Raw genomic sequence first — 23469 nt, 5'->3', positions numbered from 1 at the left:
CCCAGGACGGATCTTGGCAAAACGTTTTGTTGTCCGATATGAGCTTGCTACTGTTACGATTAGGATACCACGTAAATAACCACCTGTGTCCCGACTTTGTACGGATGACTCGGAAGTAGCAGGCAAGTGTCGGTCTAACAAATCAAACACATAACAACCCAACACAAACCCAAGTTTTCTTTTTCCCCTGCTCATACCATCGGATGCACGCCTTCAGCAACAGCCCAGCAGGCGGTGGTCGCGCTGCCCCGGGGCTGCCCTCGTCCGTGCCCATCCGTTCAGCGTCCTTCTCAAACCCACAGTTCCCTTCAACCCTGCGGGGCTCATCCAGGTTCTCTTCCACCTTCGAGGATGACGAAGACCTCGAAGAAGACACCTACGACAATCCAGGGCCGTACGCCCAGTCATCGACCCCAGTGCCTCGCGGCCGTCCGTTTCCCTCGTCTGCGGATCTGACTCGTAGCAGGTCTCAGTCGCTGGCTACGACAACCCGTCCGATTTCCAGTCCATTTCAGTCTAGCACACAGCAACATTTCTGGTCTTCTTCCCCAACCTCAGAGTCTCCCAGTAACCCACTTAACATTCCATCTCGCTATGCGGACATAAAACCACCTGGGTCTAGCCGGTATGGGTCGCTTGGGACCATTGCCAGATCGCCCCTGGGAACCACCCATTTCGACTCGTCGTCCGGGAACGGCAACAGCGGCAATAATGGCTACAGACACAATACCATCGACCCTTCCAACATGAGTCCGTTCGTTAGAGACGTCAGCCAGATCCTTTTGGACAACGGCTCCGCCCTCCGCGAACTATGGGCAGGTATGAACCCGCCCAAGGACGAGCACGGGGGTGGCGGTAGTGGCACGACGAGCAGACGTCATAGTGTCAGCGTCGTCCAGCCGAGACGGCCCACCGTTGTCGGGTTCAACGCCCCCGGCCACGACACCCAGGACGAGTCAGCCGCAGCAGCACGTTCAAATGTGTTCCACGGCCCTTTCGGCCGTGGCGGCTTGATGTTCTCTGACGACGATCTCGCGGATGACCTGGGCTCGCTTAGTCTTTCCAAGGACGGGCCTGGGCCTTCGTCCTCCGCTCATCCCCCGAGTCAGCCATCATCGCTTCCCATTTACGCCCCCCTGTCGAGAAGCCCTCTGTCATCAGATCGTATATCCCCCTATCAGCACATCAACCTGAATATCCCAACTGGTACCTCTTTCGCATCCCGTCAGCGCTTCGGATCTCCTAGTGATAGCGGGTTGTCTGCCGGTGCTAGTCCCCCCCGCAGCCAGTTGGAACAACAGCTGATAGACGCCCAATACCTCGTTGGTGGCAACGGTCATGGCTCTCATCAGCACCAGCAGCAGCAACAGCAGTCATCCCTCACAGCTCGTTTTATCCCCGGAAAGGGCATCCAATATCTTCCTCAGGGGAACAACGATGCCCCGTCTTATAACCGCACCAACTCACAGGGTTCCATGCCGTCCCCACTCTCACCCACGACGGGTCGTCCGATCCAGCCCCAACAGGGTCCATTTTACCCGCAGCAAATGCAACGTCGCACATCCGACGCACCTGTCCCGAATCTGAATGATCTCGGCAAAGGCGTTCCGCTCTCATCAGTCCCAGCCTCGTGGCCACTCTACATCGTCGAATTCAAAGCCGGTCGTACCGATCTTTTCTACCTGACCGACCTCAGTCTCGATATTCGGGTGGGTGATCTGGTCATTGTGGAGGCGGATCGAGGAAAGGATATGGGTACTGTCGTCAACGATTCCATTACTCTCAAGGAAGTGGAGGCGTTTGAACGCGAGCAGAGGGAACGGGTCACATTCGGGGATGGTGGTCCGCTGAGCCCTGGCGGTCAGCAAGGTTCAAAGAAGGAGATAAACCCAAAGATGATCTATGGAAAGGCCCAGCCTCATGATAGACAGTGCGGTCTTCTATCTCCCGGTTATTGACTTCAGGTTTTCTGATCCGTGGGCTTTTTTTGTAGACAATTGGTTAATAAGGCGCAAGACGAATTAAAGGCACTGCAGCTTTGTCAGACCAAAGTCAGACAGAAGAAGTTACCAATGGAGGTCATAGATGCAGAATATCAGTGGTTCGTGGCGCACGAGTTCTTGAAACCGTCTGGCAAATTTGCTGACGAGGAAACGAAACACAGGGATCGGCGAAAATTGACATTCTATTTCATCGCAGAAAAGCGCATCGACTTCCGAGAGCTCGTCCGGGAACTGTTCAGGTGCGCTACCGCCGTCGCGCATTACCGTTGTTGCTGTGGTGCACGCTCGCTTACTGTCTCGTTTCCAAGGTTATACAAAACCCGTATCTGGATGGCCTCTCTTCAGGGCCCCGGCGGTTACGAACAGTAATTGGCTAGCCCATTCCCAAGGCCGAAAAAGAAAAATAGCAACAACCGTGAAATCAAGATAATATGCCACGATATATCATGACAATTCTGTCCTTGTCCATTCGGTCGTGTCTCAATATACAAGTAGATATGCAATCTTTCTTTCTCTCCCGACTTTCAGGCTTCCTTTGTTTGTTACAATCTAGGTCAACCTAGACGATCCCTAGGTCCTAAGTGTACGTGTCCCCCCACTTGCAGTCTTACTATTTATTCCAGCGTGGTTTGTCAAGAGATTTCCCGTCTCTGTTTCTCCCTGTTTACGCGTTGTCTGCTTGTCGGCGCCTATACAGTGTACTTTAGACCGTTCTCAGATCGTTCGATTTTGTCTACATACATACTCTCCTCTCGTGTCTTTCCGGCGCCGAGTAGGTATGACCAGATCTGGTTAGGAGGTTCTTGGTTATCCAGCCCTGTATCACTACTGTACAGATATCAGATTAGTCTTAGCGCTGTGCGGCGTGATCATAATCCATTGAAGACGTGTATTATCCAGACTATGGATGCATCCATGCCCCATCATAGGGACCCATGGAAAAATTGTTAGGACTTTACTTGGGGAATAACCGAACGGCCATAAACTTCGTTCTTAATGATTTCTTCTGCTTCCTCGACGAAACAGCCGAATGACCATGTATCAATACAGATCAATGATGGTGTCTACCCTAACGACAAGAAGAGCTCTCTATGATACAGCGATGCGCGCGCGCGTCAACATGCTGCGTTCCCGACATTGTTATTTACTTTTCGTTCCGCGGTGACTGTCGAGTGATGCGGGGATTATGACTCGAGAGAAAGTAACAGAACGATATGGGACGTACCCCATGGTCGACGGTCCATCGGACATTGCTGTTTCGATGCGGGCGTTCCGAGCCATTTAAGTAGACAATGCATGTGAAAGACGTGACTACACTGTCCCCATACTGTTCATTCTAAACTTTCAATAACCACAGGGATATCTATTGCACCGATGAAGAGAAGACACGTACTGAGTGGACAATCATCTCCAGGCATTTTACACGCCGGACAACATCCCTCATACGGGATTCGACAGATCCCACATACATCACCCTCGTCGTCAGCTGCTGCATCGTTGTTGTTCCCGGTATTCCATCGCCACTGCGCTACTGCGCTCCAGTGTTTGACGTGGACTTTCATCGTCTATATGAGTGGATTGGCGCGTATGCGTGCGTGTAGGGGTATGTTGGTTGAGGTTAACCGCATCGTTCAAGCGAATGTGGGTGCTCCCTCGTCTTCCATCATCGCGGAGTTGTTTGGCGTTGTGTACGCGTTGGGGTATATCACGTGATCTACGTGTTGCTTGTGCCAAGAGAGGAAATTTCATCTTACACATGGGAAATATCAACTAGAACATGGCTGGCACTGCTGGCAGGCACCTTGTTTACCATGCCAGGGCTGCAGTCACAACCAGTGGGTTTTGCTGTGTGGAGTCAATTGACAGGCAGATGTGCAGATGTCAAAAAAAGTGTCTCATTTTTGGGTTGGAGTGACCTTGTAAACAAGGTGATATCTTGACATAAACAGATGATGATTCTGAAGATACAGCAAACTTCAAATCCATAGACCAGATCCAAGCAAAACTCACTTACATGAGTGCTTTTGTTTAGTTGTGGAGCTAAGTGACTTTATGCACTGCAATTGATATTGCACTTTACAACCAACTCCCTGCACAAATTTCCCATCATTCAAGCACATGAGATGCCCCTTGTTTGATGGTCCATCTGCATCATCATGCAGTTTTTGGCTGTGCACATACAGTCTGCTGCCTCATGGCCCTGTGGGGTGTAGAGTACTGTAGCATGCTTGTCCTCATTTTCCTACCTCTCCCACTGTTACATCTGGTCTCTCCTGTGCTCTTTGTCTCTGTGAAATGTTTGGCAAGAAGACAGGCAAGATTGTTGCTGTTCATAGGTGGATTGCATGGAGGAGAAACAAATCCACCAGGGTGCCACATGATTACTCTGTCACTGGAGGCTTGTTTGATATCTCTGCATGAATACTTGCCTTGAATTTGTGCCAGATCTCCCCTGTCCTAAATCAGCAACTTTCAATGGTTGCCATTTCCTCCAAGACTTCTCATGCCTTTTCTATTCATAATGCCTCTGACACCATGCAGATAACTTTACCTGTGGTACAGGAAGTCATGGGCTTAATCCCAATCACTGGTGCTGGGCTGAAGGCTGCGATCAGTGGATTTCTGGCTGTTCTTAAAGATATAGATGTGAATTTATTCCATCTTTCAATCATCAAACTTGATTCTGACTCATGGTGTTATAGCAACATGCCCAGAACAAAGCTGGCTTGAGTGCTCTCACTTGTCTGTTGTATGATCTCAGCTGCCATTTGATCAATGCCCCAACTGCTTGGACTCCCAGTGAAACAGCAGGGTGACATATGTTGAAGTGGTATGTTGCTCAGAAAAATATATGTAGGGTCTTTTAACATCCAATCACATCAGGAAGTTGGAAGAAAGTGTGAACAAACTGTCAGGAATGTGAAGTCATATCATGGTCAGATCCCCCTTGCTTGTGGTGGAGATAGCTGGATGTTTGAATGAGATTCACAGCTATCTTTATATTTACTGGGTAATGTTGCTGACTTGCAGTAATAGTTTCATCCATTCATTTTTGACCTATTCTCTCTTTGGTCCAGTTCTCATCCCAAATGGACACTCAAGCTGGTGTGCACCATCTCATTACACTGGAAAGAGCCATCTAACAGAAACTCAAGGAGTAGAGCATATTTTGATGATACTTGAGAGGGGACAGTCATTGCCACTAGCTATGACCTCTGGTTGTGCTATAGTGGTCGATGCAACAGGACGGGAACACAACATGTTACTTGATCAGTGTAACTCCTTCAATGTTTGTTATTGCTGCATGAGTGTTGATGCATGAAGCTTACTGTATTTATTATAGTGACTGGTTGCCTTTCCTGCCCAGCATTCTCAACCAATGTCAGCCAGATGAAGCTCAGATCCAACAGTGGTATATTAACAGGGGTCAATATGATTTCATGATCAACAATGGCATGAATATAACCAAACTGATAAGGGAATGTGATGCTTGGACAGCTATTCAGCCAGGGACTAAGATTGTCATGAGGGTTATTATGGAAGAAGTTGTCAGGATGTTTTCTGCAAGGTGTCAATGCTGCTGTGGAACTGGGAACAAGTTGGAGGTTGACATGGCCACAGTCTTGAATGCATTTAAAAATGGTTGGGCCATGACATGGTATCTAGTTTCCTTCTACAGCATGGCAGGGGCTTATGATGGACTGGAAGCTACCACTGCCAGTGACAATTTCAGGTTATAAGCACCACAGATGAAAAGGGAAAGAAAATGCAGGGGAACACATCACAACCCAGTGATGATAAACTAATGATGGAGGAAAATAGTCTCATTCACAATTTTTTGGCAAAGCAAGTGGTGTGTGGGACACATATATATTCCTGTGTTTCAACCATGCTGATGTTGGTGATTTTGACAACTACAGCTGGTATGTTGTGATTCCTGATTTGCACACCATCTGCTGACCACCATGCCACTGTTCCTTGCCTTCAGTCAGTAGGTGGCCATGTATTTTGGGTGTTGGCTAGTTGCTGACTCTTTGCTGTTATAGCATGCCTGTGGGACATGTGTGCTCTGGCATTTTGAACTTCCAGTCAGTTGCTGATATTTGAGTTACTACTTTTTGCCCTCAGCCAGTGTGTGTTCCCACCTTTGGAGCTGCTGGCCAATTGCTAACCCTTGCACTTTTTTTATTTTTTATGTAATTTTATTTTCAAGTCTGAATATAAGTGCGTGATGGTGTTCTTCACTAGGTCGCACTCTTCTAGTGTAGTTTACTGGCCATGCAGTCATGTTCTTTCATGGTAGTATTGTAATTACAGTAAACTAGTCATGCAAGATGCCTTAATTATGCCATGCATGACACCCCTATCCCACCCCCTATTTCTGCTTGGTACAAGGTCACATGACCATGAATCATGTGACTAGGGACATGCACAAGAGCAGATCACATCACTTTCAATCATGTGATGTGGCTGCAGTAGTCACATGATAGTCACATGACATTTGTGTGCCTCAAGTACCTAAGATAGGGCTCATGCACACACAGCAAGTTTTCCACAATGATCTAGACATCTCCAGGGAGTCATCATCTAGTAGTGTGAGTCTGCAAAAAAGCAAGAGACATGTCAGAGAAACCACTGAGATACAGCCCCAAGATGATAGGGGTAACTCTGGGCAAGCAAACAAGCAGGTGATGACCTCAGGACAATGGCTGGGGTGATCAACATGGGCCTCAGGAAGGTGGTTGGGTACTCGTAGATAAACACAGAAAAAAAGGAGCCACCATGACTGGACCATCAGATGCTGAGCTACACATGAAACTGTCTCACTGCCCTCTAAACACAAAAACAGTGATATCTCAATAGCAGCTCCATGGAATCAGACAAAAGAGGCCCCCCCAGAGAGGTCTTGGCAAGGGGAATGAGTAGTGCAAAAAGTGATAGGAAAGGCACAGGACTGAGTGGAGAGCCACAGACTTGTCCCCTGAATCTGATGGTAACATCATCACCAGCGACATCAATATACAAGCAGCACATGACAAATATGTTGTAGGGGAAGCAAAAACTACACTAGTAGTAATCTTCATTTATATACTCCTCAGTGAAGTTGTCCTCATATTGTGCAGCATTACCCCTGTTAACCCAATGAGGTTCACCTGCTGGGTTGGAGGGTAGTAGTCATTGGTATATGGACTGTTGTAGTAAGGATGGTTGGTTCGAGATGGAATGTGATGGAATCCTTGGCAAGATGGAGGAAATTGATTGTGGTAGCCAGAAGGTAATGCCTAGAGAGAATGCAAGTTGACAGTGAAACCTCTGCAAAATTGAATTACTCACATGATATGGGATATTAGATGGGCCAGGATCATGATAGTTCATATGGTCACCCCAAGAATCCTACATAATTTTTCCTTAGTCTTGTTACTGAAGGTCAGAGACCTGGATACTCACTTGTTGTCTGGGAAAAGACTGCTGGGCTAGGCCAGCCTCTCACATGTGAGGATGGCTTGGAAGATTATCCCAATGTAGATCCTATATGATGCTTTATTAGTCTTGTTATCAGACCATAGGAACCAAACCCTACCCCATATTGTGGAGCCAGTGCAGGAGGCTCAGATGGGCCAGGCTCTCAAGTGTGCACATTGCTTGGAATTGTGGATGGATCACGACGTGAATCTTGTGCAATGGGGCGCACATCCTGGTGTTGATCACATGGCACAGTTTGATGGTCAGACTGTAAAGCCTTGCAAATGTCAGCAGATACTGGATATTGAGTAAAGAGCAGAACTTACCTGGGGACCAATAGTATTGCAATTTGATGCCTCCATGTGGGGTCACTTCTGAGAGGGAAAAGGGAGTTGTTGCTGCAGTTGGGGTTGTGGCTGTCAAAGGACTTCTGTGCCTTGCTGCTGGTGATCTGTTTCCTTGAGGGACTTCTGCCACTCTGGATCATCTGAGATCTGCTGCAAAACAGTACCATTGGTAGCTTTGACAAGCACAATCTCACCCTTCAAAGGGTCAGCATCCAACTGGATGAATAAAATAGGGAATACCTTCATTCCAGCACTCAATCTCAATTTCCAGCACATCATCCAGACTATCTTGTTCTTCCTCATCATTGGTTTGCCCATCATACAAAAGACCCAGTTTTCTCTGAAGGTAAGGTACTACAAGTTGATGAAGAGGGCCAGCCTTAAGTTTCTTGTACTCAAAACCAGGGCTTGGTGGAGATACACCATGGGGCCAGTTGACAATAGTGAGGTGGCTCTTCCACAAAAACTTGAGAAGCTGGTGCCAGGAAACTTTCTGGGGATCACCAACTTCAATGCCATGTGTGACTGAGCAAAGGATCAAGATAAATGCATGTACAGCACAAGAATAACTTACTGTGCAGATCTCTCAATGTGGCCAACATCTTCTCCTTCATCATGCTTCTGGATACTCTGTGGTTGCAGTCTCTCAGAGTCTCCTTTGTACAGCAACATAGTTCCAGCACAGAACCCACATCTCCAATGGAACTGGTGCCAGCCACCCTGGCATCTGCACTGTCACCATTCCTGAGACACCTACAACAATCCAATGAGGTTGAATGAAACATGCAAGAAATAAACTTACTTGAAAATCATGGTATACTTATCCATGAGTGACCAGACATCAATGCCATTTTCATTGATCAAGTTTCTTATTGTCTTGGAGCCTCCAAATATGCCAGAAGTTTGATGTCCTGCAGGGTCCTGTCCAATATACATTACCACTCCAACTATCTCAATATCCTTGAGATTGGACCACACCTCCACCTGTGGAATGATCAGAATTGATGGCTGAACAGTTGCAACCACATACCAATCCAGAAAATTGTGCCTTTGCATTGTCCACTCTAGCTGCAATAGATTTGACAGATTGCTTAGTTGGTATGGTGGAGGAGCTCTCACTCCACTCATAGACAGATTTTAACTTTTCCCTCCTTGCTGCAAAGTCATCCTTGGGGATGCCTATCATGAGGGTGTTGTACTCCTTCATAATCAAATTGTTGATTGAATTTCAATTGGCTGGTCAGGATGTTAGAACAGTAGATGTGAGAGGGAGGAAAGCCATACCACCATCTGGTTTGGGCTGCATGGTCCAATACCACAAGTGGAAGAGGTTGGCCTCATTAATTTTGGTATGAGAAGCCTTAACACTAAATCCTGCAGCAACAAGTATGTCACATGCAGACTGCCCATGCCATCAGCCAAGTTCTTCCACCATCATCTTGATGTCCTTCACAAAAGCACATATTTCATCTAATGCTGCTGTGGACAGATTCCCTGGCTTCTTGAGGTTTGGGAGTTGGGTGTCATGGTCACTGTGGTTTGCAGCATCAATGTCCTTGGCATCTATAGCCCTACCTTTGCCCTTCTTCTGAAGTCTAGTATAGATCAGGCCACCTTCTTGGCAAGGATGGACAATGTCCCCTACAGGATGGGCAGAGTCATCAGACTCATATGCAGGTGGTGAGGACAGGGGAAGTGGGGACTGGGCACAAGAAATGGTCTGAGCATTGTGAGCACATGCATCATCATCATCTAGGAGTCAACATGTCAACATGAGGCAGATGCATATATAGATGGTAACAGAACAGGATCACAATTCTTTATCTATATAACAACCAAGGGAATGATGGGCAGCAGGAAATGGTCATGAGTATCCAAAGCACCAAGCTTTGAAACACCAGTGGGTAATAAGCCCACCATTGCATGACCAGAGAGGCACCAAACCCTGAAATCAAAAGAAATGAGAATTATCTGAAAAAAATGTGAGAGAATGAGGGATACAAAATGGAAAAACCTACCATGAGAGTCACTCGAGCTCTCCATCTCCTTGTCATCATTCTCATTCTCATTGTAATTGGAACCCTTGTCATTGTCATTGCTACCAGGCAGCTGGTCATCCTCTTTCTCACTACTGGATGGCAGGTCATCCTCATTCTCACTACTGGACAGCTGATCATCCTTGTTCTCATTACTGGAAGGCTGGTCATCCTCATTTTTGTTGTTGTCAGGATTCTCCTCCACCTCCTCCATTGCAGAGTCCTCAACACAGATTTGGTCGTCCAGGAACAGGGAAGGGGAAGGGAGCATTGGGGTGTTCATGATGGAAGGACAAGGTGTCAAGGAGCATCTTCTATCTCTCAGGCCAAACATGTGCTCTTCCCAGCCTTCAGGAGGCTGGACTGCACACTGCAGTTTTGGTTTGCCAATCATATCCTTTGGAGTAGATTGCCATGAGCAGAAAATGATGTTAGAGTAATGGATGAAAAATATACTACAAGACATACCTCTGAGTGTTGCACTCCATCATTAGAGACAACAGCACCACATTTTTTTACTTGTTTGGAAACCAGGGCATTTTGTGAGTATGGTATCCTTCAGTTGTGAAGAATTCAAGTGTTCAAGTCAGCAACGGAGTCCCTTGAAGGCTCCAGGATATCAGCAGAGCAGGGCATGGTTGTATGGGGGTGTTGAGAAATGGGGGGAGGCAAGGTGAGTATTTAAGGTCAGAGCATGTCAAGCCAAGATGAACCACATGGGAAAAAAAATCTGTCTAGAACATGTTGTCTCAGCATGCAAAGTTCTGGATATAGCATCAGCAAGGACATATGAAACCATGAAAAGAGGATGTGATGTAAGGGGGACAAAGGAAAACCATGCAGGAAAGAAGTGGTTGTAATGCATAGTGAGGATGACACACCTATTAAAATGGAAACATATGGGTGGAATTCCAATCAAAAGCCAGAATGGCAGTATTCTGTCTGTGCAACCCAGAAAGTGGGTTTCCTCAGGACTGAAAAACCACAAAAGTTCATCAGTGTCCAGCAATAGAGAAAGGAATGGGCTTACTAGACAGAAAATGAATTGTTCAAGCCCCTAAGGGTGGTCACTGACAAGAGCAGGGTCGACACAGTCCAATAGACACAGTCCCTTTCATGTAATTGATAGCCAAATTGAGCATATAATGTAGACTGAATGTTGGAGGTATGATGACCTTTGGGTGAAGTTGTTGCTGAAGCAAATCTCTGGTACTGAGTGATGAGGGTCATTGTCATCCATGCAATTGATCACCAGATTGACACCAAGACCACCCTTGAAGGCTCCAAGCCTTCAGGGGCTGTCAAGGGCACCAAGCCCATGACATTTAGCAGAGAGATGCTCCAAGCATTCTGCTGCTAAGTCATAGAGCTTGAATGGTAGAAATTTACAAAGGATGGAAAGTGCTGAGTTGTGACTTGCCTCACAGTCAGGCTGCCATACACAATACACAGCCTCAGGATTTATACTTCATAGTAATTAATTGGAGACTGCCACAAGAAATACTTGCCAACAGATAATACAATAGCTGTTAGTCTTTGCATGGATATGGTAAAAAAAATTCCAGTGGGAATATGCATGCAGTCATCCACTAGATATGGAACCCTTGCTTCACAATCTGGGTGGCCACAGACAAGAATAGTGGAGGGATCAGTCGAGTTAGGTGGCATTAGATGTATCAATACTGGTGGTGCAGGAAATTCTGCATAAATGGGGGTCGAGGGGGATAAGGTGGCAGGTGTATACTCTTCATGGGACAACAATCCTGAAACCCCCAGACTCAATGGGCATAATGCCACCATGGGGTATGTGGGTTGCAAGCTGGATGACCCTATGAAGGCTGCAATATGATCAGTCCAGAAATGTCACTCAAGAACATACTCACATTCAGCATGAGATGTTAGTAACAAAGCACTTGCTAGCATTTCAGCATCTGCTGCATTCAATTCAAGGTTTCCAATCAGAGTAATTAGGGTGCCTGTGCCAAAATGTGTTAGTCATCAGGAGTTAGTCAGAAAAACACATACTAAGGTTGCTAGAGCTTATATCCAATCCAGTACTGGGCAAAGGTATTTTGGACATGGTGTGTCAGGGAATGGGAAGGAAAGGCTGGAGAGTGAATGCACAGAGAATTGTAAGTATGATGGCAGATCTCCAGTAGAAGGCTATCTTGTTCCCTTTCCCCATTTGTTGGAAGCCATTGTGGGAAAACCAGAAGTTTGACCATGATGAATCGTGCACTTAGATGTGATGTAACTCTTCATAATACTCTGGAGGAAGTAGCAGAAATTGATGGATAAGATACACTGAAAAGATAACCACATACCTGCATTAGAACTTTGCATGGTTGATCATGAGGCAACCTGGAGAAAATTTGTAGTAGAAAGGAGAACTTGAGATCGACAATCAGAATCACTGCCCTTGAAGGTAACATTGCACCAAGTCTCTGATACCATAGAGGAACATGCCATGTATTTGATTGGCAGGGATAGATATGAATGGATGTGTTGCTAACTCGAATCTTTGGGACTAAAAGGCAAGGGGAGAACTGCACTATTGTCTATGCAATTGATCACTGAATCCATACCAAGGGTAGATGAGTGGGGAGACAAGGGCATCACTATAGAAGGCATATACTGGCCAGGCAGAATGATGGAGTGCAGCCAGAGGTGGGGAGAACAATGGACCTAGTACATGTAGTATGTGCTGGTAAATGGGTCAGTAGACTGCGAAGCATAATGACACATAACTTAAGTCAAAAGCACTGACCTGCAAAACCTTCATTAACATCACTGAAAGATGAGGGTCAGTCTTGACTGTTGTTGTGCAATTGATCATCAGATCCACTGGACACCAAGACTGCCCTTGAAGGCTCCAAGCCTTCAAGGCTGTCAAGGGCACCAAGCCCCTGACATATGGTAGAGGAACACACTGAGCATTCCCCCAATACCATGTGGACAGTGTACAGAAGATGAGAGTGTCACTAAGTACTAGCTGTGGGTGGTGTGAATGTTTGTTTTGGCTGTGATGATGTGACAATTGTGCAATTGTGAAATGACATGTTAAAATTCTGTCATTCATTGAAACTTTAGTCACATCAGTAAAAGTGGCCAAATCTATTAACAAAGTAGCAATGGCACACTAGTACTTGTAACTAGGACTTGCTATAAGTAGCTTATCAACATGTTATTACTGTAATGCATGAACATGTCTCCTGTGAATATTACAATAGGCAGTCTGGAACATTGAGGAATGAAATATGGAACACAAAACTTATATCTAATCACCTGATTATTTGACAATTTAGAGCCTAGACTCAGTGTCTTCCTTGAGCATGCTGTAAGTCAGGCATTGCATTCATTTGTGGTGCAGGTCACATGCACAGTAGTACCCATAATATTTCTCACTACTACTAGTAGGTGCTACCTACTACTTCAAGTTGCTGACACCCCTCCATATAAACCAATTCAGTGCAAGGTAAGTTTCCCTCTGTCTTTTCCATCTTACTTTTCCAGATGGCCTGGTCGCTCTTTCCATGAACATTTGGAGTGTTTGTCTGTCAGGTCTTGGGGGTTTGGTGCCTGCAAGTTCTTGATAGGCTTGGGGCCTATCAAGAGTTATCCTCACAGTTTCTGGGGCATTTCTTCATCAAAATTCAGGTGTTAACATAGTCTATATGTGTGCAGAGTCAATACACCAATCATTGTCACCTCTTTGTCAAGAAGATGTTTTTTGAAAGTAAGTTTTTATTCTCTTTCATTCATACTTTTCTTTCAAACATCTGGTCAACTTATGCTGTACTCAGAGCCAAACATTTGGAGTGTTTGTCTGCCAAGTGCTCTGGGGTTTGGTGCCTCACAAGTTCTCAATGGGCTTTGGGCCTATTGAGGGCAACATTCTCGTTTCATTTCAGTTACACTGGCCTTAATGCTGCATGATTCATTTTTTTCTCCCCTTGTTGTCATCTCTGTCAATTTAAGTAAGTACTGACTGACTAGCATACAGGGTGGATGTTAAGACAAAGGCAGAGATCTAGTGATGGTGTTTGGAAAGGCATCCATATACCTGAATACACAGAGCCTCCAGGATGAATGTAGCTAGCATTCACCCTTATGAATTATCATTGTGCAACCACCCTGGCAACAGTGCATTCTTGCTGTCCCTAACTCAGCTTAAATTGATTATCATTATTTTCAGGGAGATGGGGTGCATTCAATGCACACATCCTAGCAAAGTGTGATGACCACTGGATCACATTGCCAAATGCTGTCTATGTTCCCCAACCCTTCATCTTTGATGGAGAAACAATCACACCCCTGCATGATGGACAGTTCAGCCATATAGACTGTTTTCAATGGCCACAGTTGTTCACAGAATGCTACACATGGAGTCTGTGTGTCCCCCAGAAAGTGGCCTATGGAGATGACCCAATGTGGAAGTGGCTGTGGTGGAACATTACCCAGTCAGTGGAGGATTTTGTGCTGGAAAGAGGGTCTGCCTTCAAAGTTGGCAGGATTCATGCTGACAAGTGGAACTCAATGGAGACCATTTATAATCAACTAGACAAACATTTGCAAGATTGGCTAAAGAAGCACCCCCACTATGAAGGTCCTCTGACACCCAATTCATGGCTGGGGTCATGTCAGCGATGTCTCCTGCATCTGAAGGTATGATTTTTTTCTGGTTCAGATTTTGTTAATTAAAATTTTCTCTAGCAACTCCCATTTACATTTCGAGACACAGTCATATTGGTCACTTTTTGTCAACACCTCCTCCTAGACATCTTTGGCATGCTAGAATATCTCGACACAGACCTTGACCCTGCTATGGGCACTTTTGTTGATTCATTTGACTGCTGGATCAGGGCATTCACAACAGACCCCAACATTTGCCAGCACCTTTTTGAAATATGTGTGCCTGTCTGGATGGTCTGGAAACCTGATTGTGTACCCCTGGACATGCAAATGTTGAAGACCATCAAGATTATGTGCCCTCATGACATAGTCATGGATCCTGAGGTTTTTGAGGTCAGGCAGATGCTGAAATGGCACAGCACCTGGTACCACCCTGGTGAATCATGCCACAGGCACACTTGACAAGGCCTGGTGATTGGGCTTGAGCAATTTGTGGCTCCCTGGCTGGAACCAATGCACACCAGCAGTGGTGTGGCCTCGACTCCCACAAGCATGGGTCCCATGGCTTCCAATGCTGCAAGTTCCAGTGGTGCAAGTTCAAGTATGGGAGCTGCTAGGATGGGCAGGGCTCAACAACATAATCAGCCATGTATATATCCTATTCATTTTGTCTCAGTGTGTTTAACATTTTGCTCAGATCCCCCTGCAGGCTCGAGAGGAGCCAAGCCATCAGTCATTCTGAATCCCAAACTGTGGGAAGACCTCAGTGATCCAGCTATTCCCCCTGCTATTTCTGCATGGCACACTGCCCTGAAGGACATGAATAAGGATGCAAAAAGGGTTAGTCCCAATGTGCCCAAGGTAGCTTACTTCTTTCCCAGCCCAAGTCTGTTTGCAAGGGGTGAGTCCTCTGATCGCCAGCAGAGGTACCTGAGGAATTGGCTAGTCTCTTGAGCAGGTTGGATCACTCATCTTTCTGCCTTGGATGCATCTCCTGTTATCCCTCAGTCCTGGTGGGATTTCCTGAACACAATTCCCAAGCAGATTTCATCCACATTTTCCAGTGGCCAACTATGTGAATCTGCCACCCTCTTCAGTCCTGAGCTTGTCAGCCTCCAACATGACATACCTAGCCATGTACAATTCCAGGATATTTCAATTTCCCTTGCAGACCTCACTACCATTGATCAGATGATGAAAAGCAAGACTTTATGGGATTTATATGAACACAACTTCCAGTTCAAGTTGGTTGCTCTTGGCTGTGATGATGCCTAGCTTGTGGTTGAATCAGGATTCAGAGTGGCTCAATCATGTCCAGCAGGTATGTACAATTTTACCTCACCAGGAATGTGCTGTTTCTGAACTCTACACAGATTTTCCCTGGTGATTCGGAACTCACCATGTGTGCTGAGCCTTTCCCTCAGCAAAATCAAGGCCTTGGCTCATCTGACTTTCAATCAAAATGGGAGTACATAGAGAAGCTCTGAGCATTACTTGCTGTATGGCCAGGATGCCCCTTGGACTTGGCAGAGCCAATGATGCCATTAGCATCATCATTGCATGTCTGGGCAATGGAAAAGAAGTTGGCTATATTTTATGTACAGTCATTCTTTGATACTTTTGGTCATCCACCCCTTCTTCCCCACCTTATTCCAACTGCACCACCTGGTTCAAATAGTTGGCAACCTCCTTCATCATTCCCCAATACCATTTTTACTCTGTACATTTCCTGAATGATATTTGTAGCATGCCACAATTGCAATCTCATTTTGTTTGTCACACACTTGCTCCATCTCTTTCCCCATCACCCTCACTAGTCATGTGTGAAGGTCAATTCACTTTTCTATGCTGGAGGCTAACTATTGGAGACATGCTGGTGGCATCTTGGGGTTGCCTTCCAGCAACCAGGATTCAGTGTCCTGGTCACAGTCCTGTAACTTGGTGTTGCAGGATCATCATCTACCACTAACTCACCTAGACAGTTTATGTATCTGACCAAATTTCATAGGTGTCTTTTTGTCGACTGAAACAGCTTACTAGGCATGGTCCCTCTGTACGAGTTACTGCCCTGACAAACCAGATTCCTGACTTGCTCCATGTGGATGATCTCATGGTCCTTGTTGACCATCAGACTGCTGAACCTTCATGCCATGTTCCCAGAACTGTGGGGCTTTACCTTCTTGTTGAGTGCTTGCTCACCTTACCTGGCCATTGCACTTTCACACAACACCCCAGTGATTCCTCTGACCCACACATCTGATGCTGCTTGCCCATTAGAGTCTTCTGTGGGTAGTGAATGTGGCCTCTCCCATGATGCTGCTTTCACTGCTTAACTGATGGGCTATATATTAGCCAAGACCCACTCTTGTCACTGTCTAGGAATGCCCAAAAAAAAAATGAAGCAGTGGCAGTGGTGGTTGCACACTGTCATCCCTTCCCTCCTTCAGCTGTACCTTGCATATCAATGACTATCCAATGACTTCCAGAATCCAGTTGAATATGAACTGCCAACATGTGGTTGTCATCAGACTCAAAAACTGAGAGTCATTTGCATTGATTTCAATGGCAAGATTTCTGTGTTCTTTATCATTTTCCTCTGCTTAGATGCATTCATGGCAGCTCTGCAATCAGTTGATCTGGCTGTCTGTCCTTGTGCACCTGCAGCCCTCCAACTCCTTTGGATGGGCTACTTCCCCTGTGCCCCACTGGGGCCAACACTTGCTGTTAGCCTGCAGCTTCTCAGCTTTGTCCAACAACTCTTCATGCACATACCTCCAAACACTTCAGCATGGTGTGAGTCTCTTGAGGCATACCTTGCAGTTATGGGTTATGAGGTGGACACAAAGGTATGGAATTGTCATGTTTTGTATCGTTACCCCATTTTTTCCACTTTGTAAAACACACATTACTGCCATAGTGACTGTAGTACAGATGACTCTGCTATGTAGGTAGTATATCTTAATCTGATGCATGACTATTTCATGGTTATAAGTGCATGCATGTGTGACATGTTCTGTTTCTTGGGACTGCTGTAGTGTTATATTGATAGGGTAGGATGTTTGTTGGTATTGTTTGTGGTGATGTTGCTATATTATTAATGCATACTTTGGTTGTTCTTCTCAGTCATGGATCATTGCTGATGATACTTGCAGGAGGGTATACACTGGAGGTTCAGTAATGCATATCACTGGTATTGTATTCTGGAAACATCCCTTGATGAATATGTCCAACAACAACTGCAAGAATCTGCTAGTCCACCATCAAACATCCCCTCTGCAATCCCATTACCAAGTTCCCCAGACAATGATGTCCTCAGTTCAAAGATGAGGCCATCAGAATACCTATGACAGCATTGTCCTCTATGCTTTGGTGGCCAGAGCTTGCAGAGCAATAATAGTGAACATGGGTATGTCACTTGGTGGATATAGTTTTGTCAACTGCTAAAATTTCCTTTGTTCTAGCTTTTCTGATGTTGATGCAATTGTTTGCATTGATGCTTGTTTTACTCAGAAGTGCAGAAATGGGCATCCGGATGGTCCAGTAAACCCTACAGCTACAGTCTTTCTTTCACAAGAAGATATTTGTGCTATGGAGCATGAGGTTAATGAGTTGCAAAAGTCAAAGTCTTCAACCCAAAGGAGAAGTGGACAGGCTTTGAAAAAGAATTATCTTGGTGATGGGGAGGATGAGTTTGAAGAGGGAATGAGGATAACAATGTCAGTGCTGAAGGGTTGTAATGAGTCCTTTACTGCAGCTGATGAGAGGTGCCAGAAAGTGAGTCTTAATCATTTATTCTGACTCCATTGGTCTGATGGCAGTGTAGGCAAGTACCCAGATCTTTTCAGATACTGGTGTCGTGGCCTTACTCTGTTGTCATGACTGTGTCATTTACCTTGCAAATATGACTTCAGCTGGGGAGAGGCAACATTATGCACTTGCCCTCATCAAATCTCTTTTTGGCCATCTCCCAGATAATTTTCATATTGGGCTGTTATATGACATAGGGTGTCAACTGGAACAGAGCTGCAGGAAGTGGGGTTTTCTCAAGTCATTTCTGCCACATATTTCTTTTGCCATCTCAGTATTTCATGCCTTTGGTCATCAATGGGCATGTCAGCTTATCTATCACCCCTGAAAATGTGAAGGATTTGGGCTATCTGATGGAGAGGGATGTGAGCATTTTTGGAGTTCAATCAAAGGGCTGATACCATCTCTTCATGTTTCTGGGGTATGTGTGCAGTATGCCACATCTGTTTCAAGCTAACATATTATTCAGTATCATCAATGCCTCCTTGTTATTGACTTCCAGGTGTGCCACCTGGACATGAAGAGTCTCACTGGTTTGGACCAGTGGCTTTTGCATTGCTGGAATCATTGCCAAGAAAAGAAGGCTGCTGCAAACAGAGGCCTAAGGAGATGTGGAGTTGATATCCCAACTCTTCAAGCTGAATGGGTTGCTCAAGTCTCTGCACAGACAAAGCCAGCTCCTCATAAGCTGCTGATATAAATAATGACTCCTGCTCACCATTAAATTAGGTCACAGCTCTACAGCTGCTGAGAATATGATATTGCAAATCATGGAAACTCAGAAATCATTGGCAAATTATGAGGCCAAGCTAGAAGTGCTGGAGAAAGATCTTCTCCATGGGGTTGCTGACATGACAAGCTTGAATATCCAAATTGCAGAGTGTCATCAAAAGGTTAAGTGTTTTAAAGAAGCTTTGCAGAACCAGAGGGCAACCCTAAGCATAGTTGGGCATTCAAATCTTGCTAGTATCCAAAAGAGTGCTTATCTTCAAGTTAGTGGCAGTGTATTTTCTACATGGTTTCATCTAATTGAGACCATGTTCCATAGCTTTGCATGCATGCATTAGCAATCAAGAAATGTATCAGAGATTGTCTGTGCCAACAAAAGTTTGAGTTGGAAAGACTGGAATGCTCATATCAGAAGACTCTCAGTGGTAAGAGGTCATCATTCATGAATACCCTTGTATTTGACTTGCCTTGAAGAACAAAGACTTCAAAACCACACAGAAGCATCTGTGAAGTGATGAGAACCAGGAATAGCCAAGCTTGCCAGTAGCTACAATAATCTGTGTCTGCAAATTGTAGGCCTCATACACAAGGGAAAAGCTCCTCAGGGGTCAATAGCCCCACTCCTGATCCCAAGGGACTCTTTGTTCAAACTGGATGTGGATGATGATATTTGGCAGGATATTGGCCTTGGGGATGATTCAGATGGGTTACTACCCCCATGGTTAGCTGATGAAAAAGTGCACTCAGGGATCAGATCACTCCTTGAGCTGAGGCATTGTGAAGAAGAGGAAAGGTGCCTGTTGCAGGAAAGAAGAGCTTTGACAGAGTGGTTTTCTGAAGAGTGGGGTTGTGTGCAGAAAACGAGACAGAGTGCTGGTAAGAGACATGTGTCATTGCATTACCATGACTAACACACATCACAGATGTTGATCTTGCATATGAACTTGACTGCAGAGCATTGAGACTAGCAGGTCTGTGCATCTTGTGGAAGAGGCAACTTAGAGGCTATCCTGGAACACCTAATGAGAACTGGGGTGCAAGTGATGAAGAACTGCACAGCATAATGCAGGGTAGTCATGTTATATATATTGATAGTGATAATGAGGAGAGGTTTGATGGATTGGAGTCAGAGGGTGAAGAGGATGAGGATGAAGTGATGGATGATGAGTTGCTATGTGTTGCTGAAGAATTTGCCCTGGCAGATGAATATCACCAACAAAGTGATATGCCATTGGAAGAATTCGGTTGGGGAGAAGAATGGGAGAATAACCTACTGGATATGGATCCACCATCATCTCCAAGTAAAAGAGTTCAATACAGATAAGGGTGATAGAGGCATATTATAATCTATTTGGTGTGTTTAAATAGAATTTTTTTTGAGCATCATGTTTGCAAGACATATGCATGGGTAAAATGTAGAATATCCCACTGGTTGGCAAAGGGGTAGGTGGGATGTCCCAATGTAGCCTTAGAGGTTGTTGTGGGACATCCCACTGCTTGACAGAGATGGGGTGGGATGTCCCAATGTAGCCTTAGAGGTTGTTGTGGGACATCCCACTGCTTGACAGAGATGGGGTGGGATGTCCCAATGTAGCCTTAGGGGCTGTTGTGGGACATCCCACTGCTTGCCAGAAGGGGGGAGGGATGTCCCAATGTAGCCTTAGAGGCTGTTGTGGGACATCCCACTGCTTGCCTAAGGGGAGGGTGGGACATCCCACTGCTTTCCAGAAGGGGGGTGGGATGTCCCAATGTAGCCTTAGAGGGTATTGTGGGACATCCCACTGGGTGACAAAGGGGAGGGTGGGATGCCCCACACCAGTCTCAGAAGGGGGACAGTGGGATGTCCCAACTTAGCCTAAGAGGCTGTTGTGGGATATCCCACTGGCTGCTGGAGAGTGGGGTGGAATGTCAATATAACCAAAGAGGGTGTTCTGGGACATAGCCTTGGCTAGTGTTGCTGTGGCTCAGCTCCAAAGGCTGACCTGCTCAACAACAAGCAGCTTAGTCACTATGACAACTATTACCACATGTAGCCTTGTGTTGCCACATGCCAAATCCACAATAATTATTTTAATACTCAACAATATAGATGTGGTATGGCCCTTGGCTGAGGACAGCTCCCTGAGCCACAGCAACACTACCCCCAGCTGCCAGAGGGGGAAGTGGGATGTCCCAATGTAGCCTTATGATGGAAATGTGACCAGAGCTGGGATTGAAGCAACCTCTTAGGTGATAACCAGTGCTCTAACAGTTGAGCAAATATATATTGTCCAGGTACTAATATCAGTAGCATGGGGGTAAACCAGTGACATGGGAACAAGACTATGTGAAGAGCAATGCACCATTCCCCACTTGCTCAGAGGCTGTTGTGGGACATCCCACTGGTTTCCAGAGGGGGGGAGGGATGTCCCAATGTAGCCTTAGAGGCTGTTGTGGGACATCCCACTGGTTGCCAGAGGGGGGGAGGGATGTCCCAATGTAGCTTTAGAGGCTGTCATGGGACATCCCACTGCTTGCCAGAGGGGGGGAGGGATGTCCCAATGTAGCCTTAGAGCCAATTGTGGGACATCCCACTACTTGCCAGAGGGGGAGAGGGATGTTCCAATGTAGCTTTAGAGGCTGTTGTGGGACATCCCACTGGTTGCCAGAGGGGGGGAGGGATGTCCCAAAGTAGCCTTATGAGGAAAATGTGACCAGTCCTAAGATTGAACCAGTGACCTCCTAGGTGTTTACCAGGTGCTGCAACCAGTGAGCCATATGGTCTGGGTACTAGTGTCAGTAGCTTGGGGGCTTATACTAGCACTGTGGGAACATATCTCCATGAAGTTAATGCACAGAATGCACCATCTCCAATGTGGTCCCTTCATCTGGCCACTTTTGGAGTGTAAAAACAGTGCACACCCCCTAGGGTCATGCAAATGGTCTGATTGCCTTTTGACCTTGTGTCATGTGATGGATCAGGATTTACTACTGTGTTTCCAGGAGGCCTTACTATCAGCCACCTTGTGTCCATGTAACTCACATGATCTGGACTTACCAAGGATGCTGCATGACCCATTGTACTGAGCATGCATGGGTTCCAGCTGCAGCTCATAACCTGATGAAAATGTGACCAGAGCTGGCATTGAGCCAGGACCCTCTCAGTGTCAAGCAGCTGCTCTGACCATGGAGCTACCTTGCATTGGATTTTCTATGGTGCTTGTAGGATTAGTGCAGATTACTACTTCAACACCTTAGAGGCTGTGTTGGGACATCCCTCTGGTTGCCAGAGGGGAGGGTGGGATGTCCCAATGTAGCCTTAGAGGCTGTTGTGGGACATCCCACTGGTTGGCAAAGGGGAGGGTGGGATGTCCCAATGTAGGCTTAGAGGCTGTTGGGGGACATCCCACTGGTTGGCAGTGGGGAGGGTGGGATGTCCCAATGTAGGCTTGGAGGCTGTTGGGGGACATCCCACTGGTTGGCAGTGGGGAGGGTGGGATGTCCCAATGTAGGCTTGGAGGCTGTTGTGGGACATCCCACTGCTTGGCAAAGGGGAGGGTGGGACATCCCAACAATAGCCTTAGAGGCTGTTGTGGGACATCCCACTGCTTGGCAGAGGGAACAGTGGGATGTCCCAATGTAGCCTTAGAGGCTGTTGTTGGACATCCCACTGGTTGGCAAAGGGGAGGGTGGGATGTCCCAAGGCAGCCTTGGAGGCTGCTGTGGGACATCCCAAGTCCCCTTATGAAAGTCAGTGGGATGTCCCATCCCAGCCTCAGAGGGCTATGATGGCACATCCTCCTAAGTTACCTTTGCAGACCAGCACAATGCCCCATGATGACCTCAGAGGCTCATCTGGAACATTCTGCCCTCTGCAGATGGTGTTGCAAAGGTGACCAACTGCATGTTCTATGTGGGGGACTTTGAGATATTGGCTTGTCACACAAGTGTTCAAAAACCATTCACTTCTTCCTTCATACAGTACAAATTGCATGAGGTATAGACACAAATTGATTGAATTTATTATTGCAATTTTCAAGGCAAATGTGGAGGCCCAGGTGGGTCATCTCCCTTGCAACTAGTAAGATGTCCCAATACAGCAGAATCATATTGCAAAGATGTACATGAAAAGTACTATTGTATACTACTATGCATGGTGGGATGGGAGGGGGTGTATAGGTCAAAGGATACTTTGTGGATTAAATCTGTCAGAGGAGCAAGGGGGCTAGGATTTCTGCAGCTATTTCAATGCTAATACATCTGCAAAACTACCTGAGGGAGTGAGCAGGTTATACCTGCCTCTGTTTGGAAGTGACTTGTCATAAGACTCACTAAGACACTTGTTGGCCAATGAGAGAGCTTGCTCAAGTGCAGAAGAGCTGTTAACAGCTGTGTCATGTAGCTGTTTCCCAGATGTATAAACTGCACTTTCAGGAGTAGGGACCCCAGTCACCCAAGGCAGTCTTGGGACAT

At 46.1% G+C, this 23469-nt stretch overlaps 8 protein-coding genes across 8 annotated transcripts; 6 read left to right on the top strand and 2 right to left on the bottom strand.

Moving 5' to 3' along the window:
- Positions 1-203: 203 nt before the first annotated feature.
- F5J12DRAFT_726349 (PSP1 C-terminal conserved region-domain-containing protein) lies at positions 204-2372 on the top strand (the record flags this gene model as incomplete). The annotated part of the gene is made up of 4 exons (XM_051741714.1): positions 204-1930; positions 1994-2101; positions 2165-2242; positions 2312-2372. The coding sequence occupies 4 exons, from the start codon at positions 204-206 to the stop codon at positions 2370-2372; spliced, it is 1974 nt and encodes a 657-aa protein (XP_051596129.1).
- Positions 2373-2989: 617 nt separating this feature from the next.
- Positions 2990-3751, bottom strand: F5J12DRAFT_856842 (anaphase-promoting complex subunit 11). The gene is made up of 3 exons (XM_051746719.1): positions 3397-3751; positions 3229-3330; positions 2990-3168 (listed from the first exon to the last, which is right to left on the bottom strand). Exons 1-3 carry the CDS (start codon positions 3563-3565, stop codon positions 3119-3121), a joined length of 321 nt encoding a protein of 106 aa, XP_051596128.1. The 5' UTR covers positions 3566-3751; the 3' UTR covers positions 2990-3118.
- A 787-nt stretch (positions 3752-4538) lies between these two features.
- Positions 4539-5743, top strand: F5J12DRAFT_785755 (uncharacterized protein; the record flags this gene model as incomplete). The annotated part of the gene is made up of 5 exons (XM_051743285.1): positions 4539-4649; positions 4706-4815; positions 5081-5108; positions 5234-5292; positions 5347-5743. 5 exons carry the CDS (start codon positions 4539-4541, stop codon positions 5741-5743), a joined length of 705 nt encoding a protein of 234 aa, XP_051596127.1.
- Positions 5744-7885: 2142 nt separating this feature from the next.
- Positions 7886-10132, bottom strand: F5J12DRAFT_896670 (uncharacterized protein; the record flags this gene model as incomplete). The annotated part of the gene is made up of 9 exons (XM_051747965.1): positions 7886-8029; positions 8088-8338; positions 8388-8566; positions 8616-8797; positions 8844-9014; positions 9069-9215; positions 9267-9401; positions 9459-9565; positions 9832-10132. The coding sequence occupies 9 exons, from the start codon at positions 10130-10132 to the stop codon at positions 7886-7888; spliced, it is 1617 nt and encodes a 538-aa protein (XP_051596126.1).
- Positions 10133-13572: 3440 nt separating this feature from the next.
- F5J12DRAFT_785753 (uncharacterized protein) lies at positions 13573-15968 on the top strand (the record flags this gene model as incomplete). Its single annotated transcript, XM_051743284.1, has 9 exons — positions 13573-13585; positions 13761-13826; positions 14045-14514; positions 14563-14917; positions 14948-15130; positions 15179-15321; positions 15490-15725; positions 15757-15802; positions 15855-15968. The coding sequence occupies 9 exons, from the start codon at positions 13573-13575 to the stop codon at positions 15966-15968; spliced, it is 1626 nt and encodes a 541-aa protein (XP_051596125.1).
- A 1125-nt stretch (positions 15969-17093) lies between these two features.
- On the top strand, positions 17094-17828 carry F5J12DRAFT_726294 (uncharacterized protein; the record flags this gene model as incomplete). Its single annotated transcript, XM_051741711.1, has 2 exons — positions 17094-17327; positions 17634-17828. The coding sequence occupies 2 exons, from the start codon at positions 17094-17096 to the stop codon at positions 17826-17828; spliced, it is 429 nt and encodes a 142-aa protein (XP_051596124.1).
- A 367-nt stretch (positions 17829-18195) lies between these two features.
- F5J12DRAFT_907238 (uncharacterized protein) lies at positions 18196-18616 on the top strand (the record flags this gene model as incomplete). The annotated part of the gene is made up of 2 exons (XM_051748899.1): positions 18196-18255; positions 18305-18616. 2 exons carry the CDS (start codon positions 18196-18198, stop codon positions 18614-18616), a joined length of 372 nt encoding a protein of 123 aa, XP_051596123.1.
- Positions 18617-19535: 919 nt separating this feature from the next.
- F5J12DRAFT_726322 (uncharacterized protein) lies at positions 19536-20341 on the top strand (the record flags this gene model as incomplete). The annotated part of the gene is made up of 2 exons (XM_051741712.1): positions 19536-19887; positions 19941-20341. Coding segments are annotated over 2 exons (753 nt in total), but the record flags the coding sequence as incomplete, so codon positions are not given.
- Between the last annotated feature and the right edge of the window lie 3128 nt (positions 20342-23469).

This window comes from Pisolithus orientalis (assembly GCF_024613125.1).
Source record: "Pisolithus orientalis strain OTSU chromosome Unknown F5J12scaffold_42, whole genome shotgun sequence".
NCBI classification, from domain to species: Eukaryota; Fungi; Basidiomycota; class Agaricomycetes; order Boletales; family Pisolithaceae; genus Pisolithus; species Pisolithus orientalis.
The sequence above is the reverse complement of the archived record's forward strand: the minus strand, read 5'-3'. Positions and strand labels throughout refer to the sequence as shown.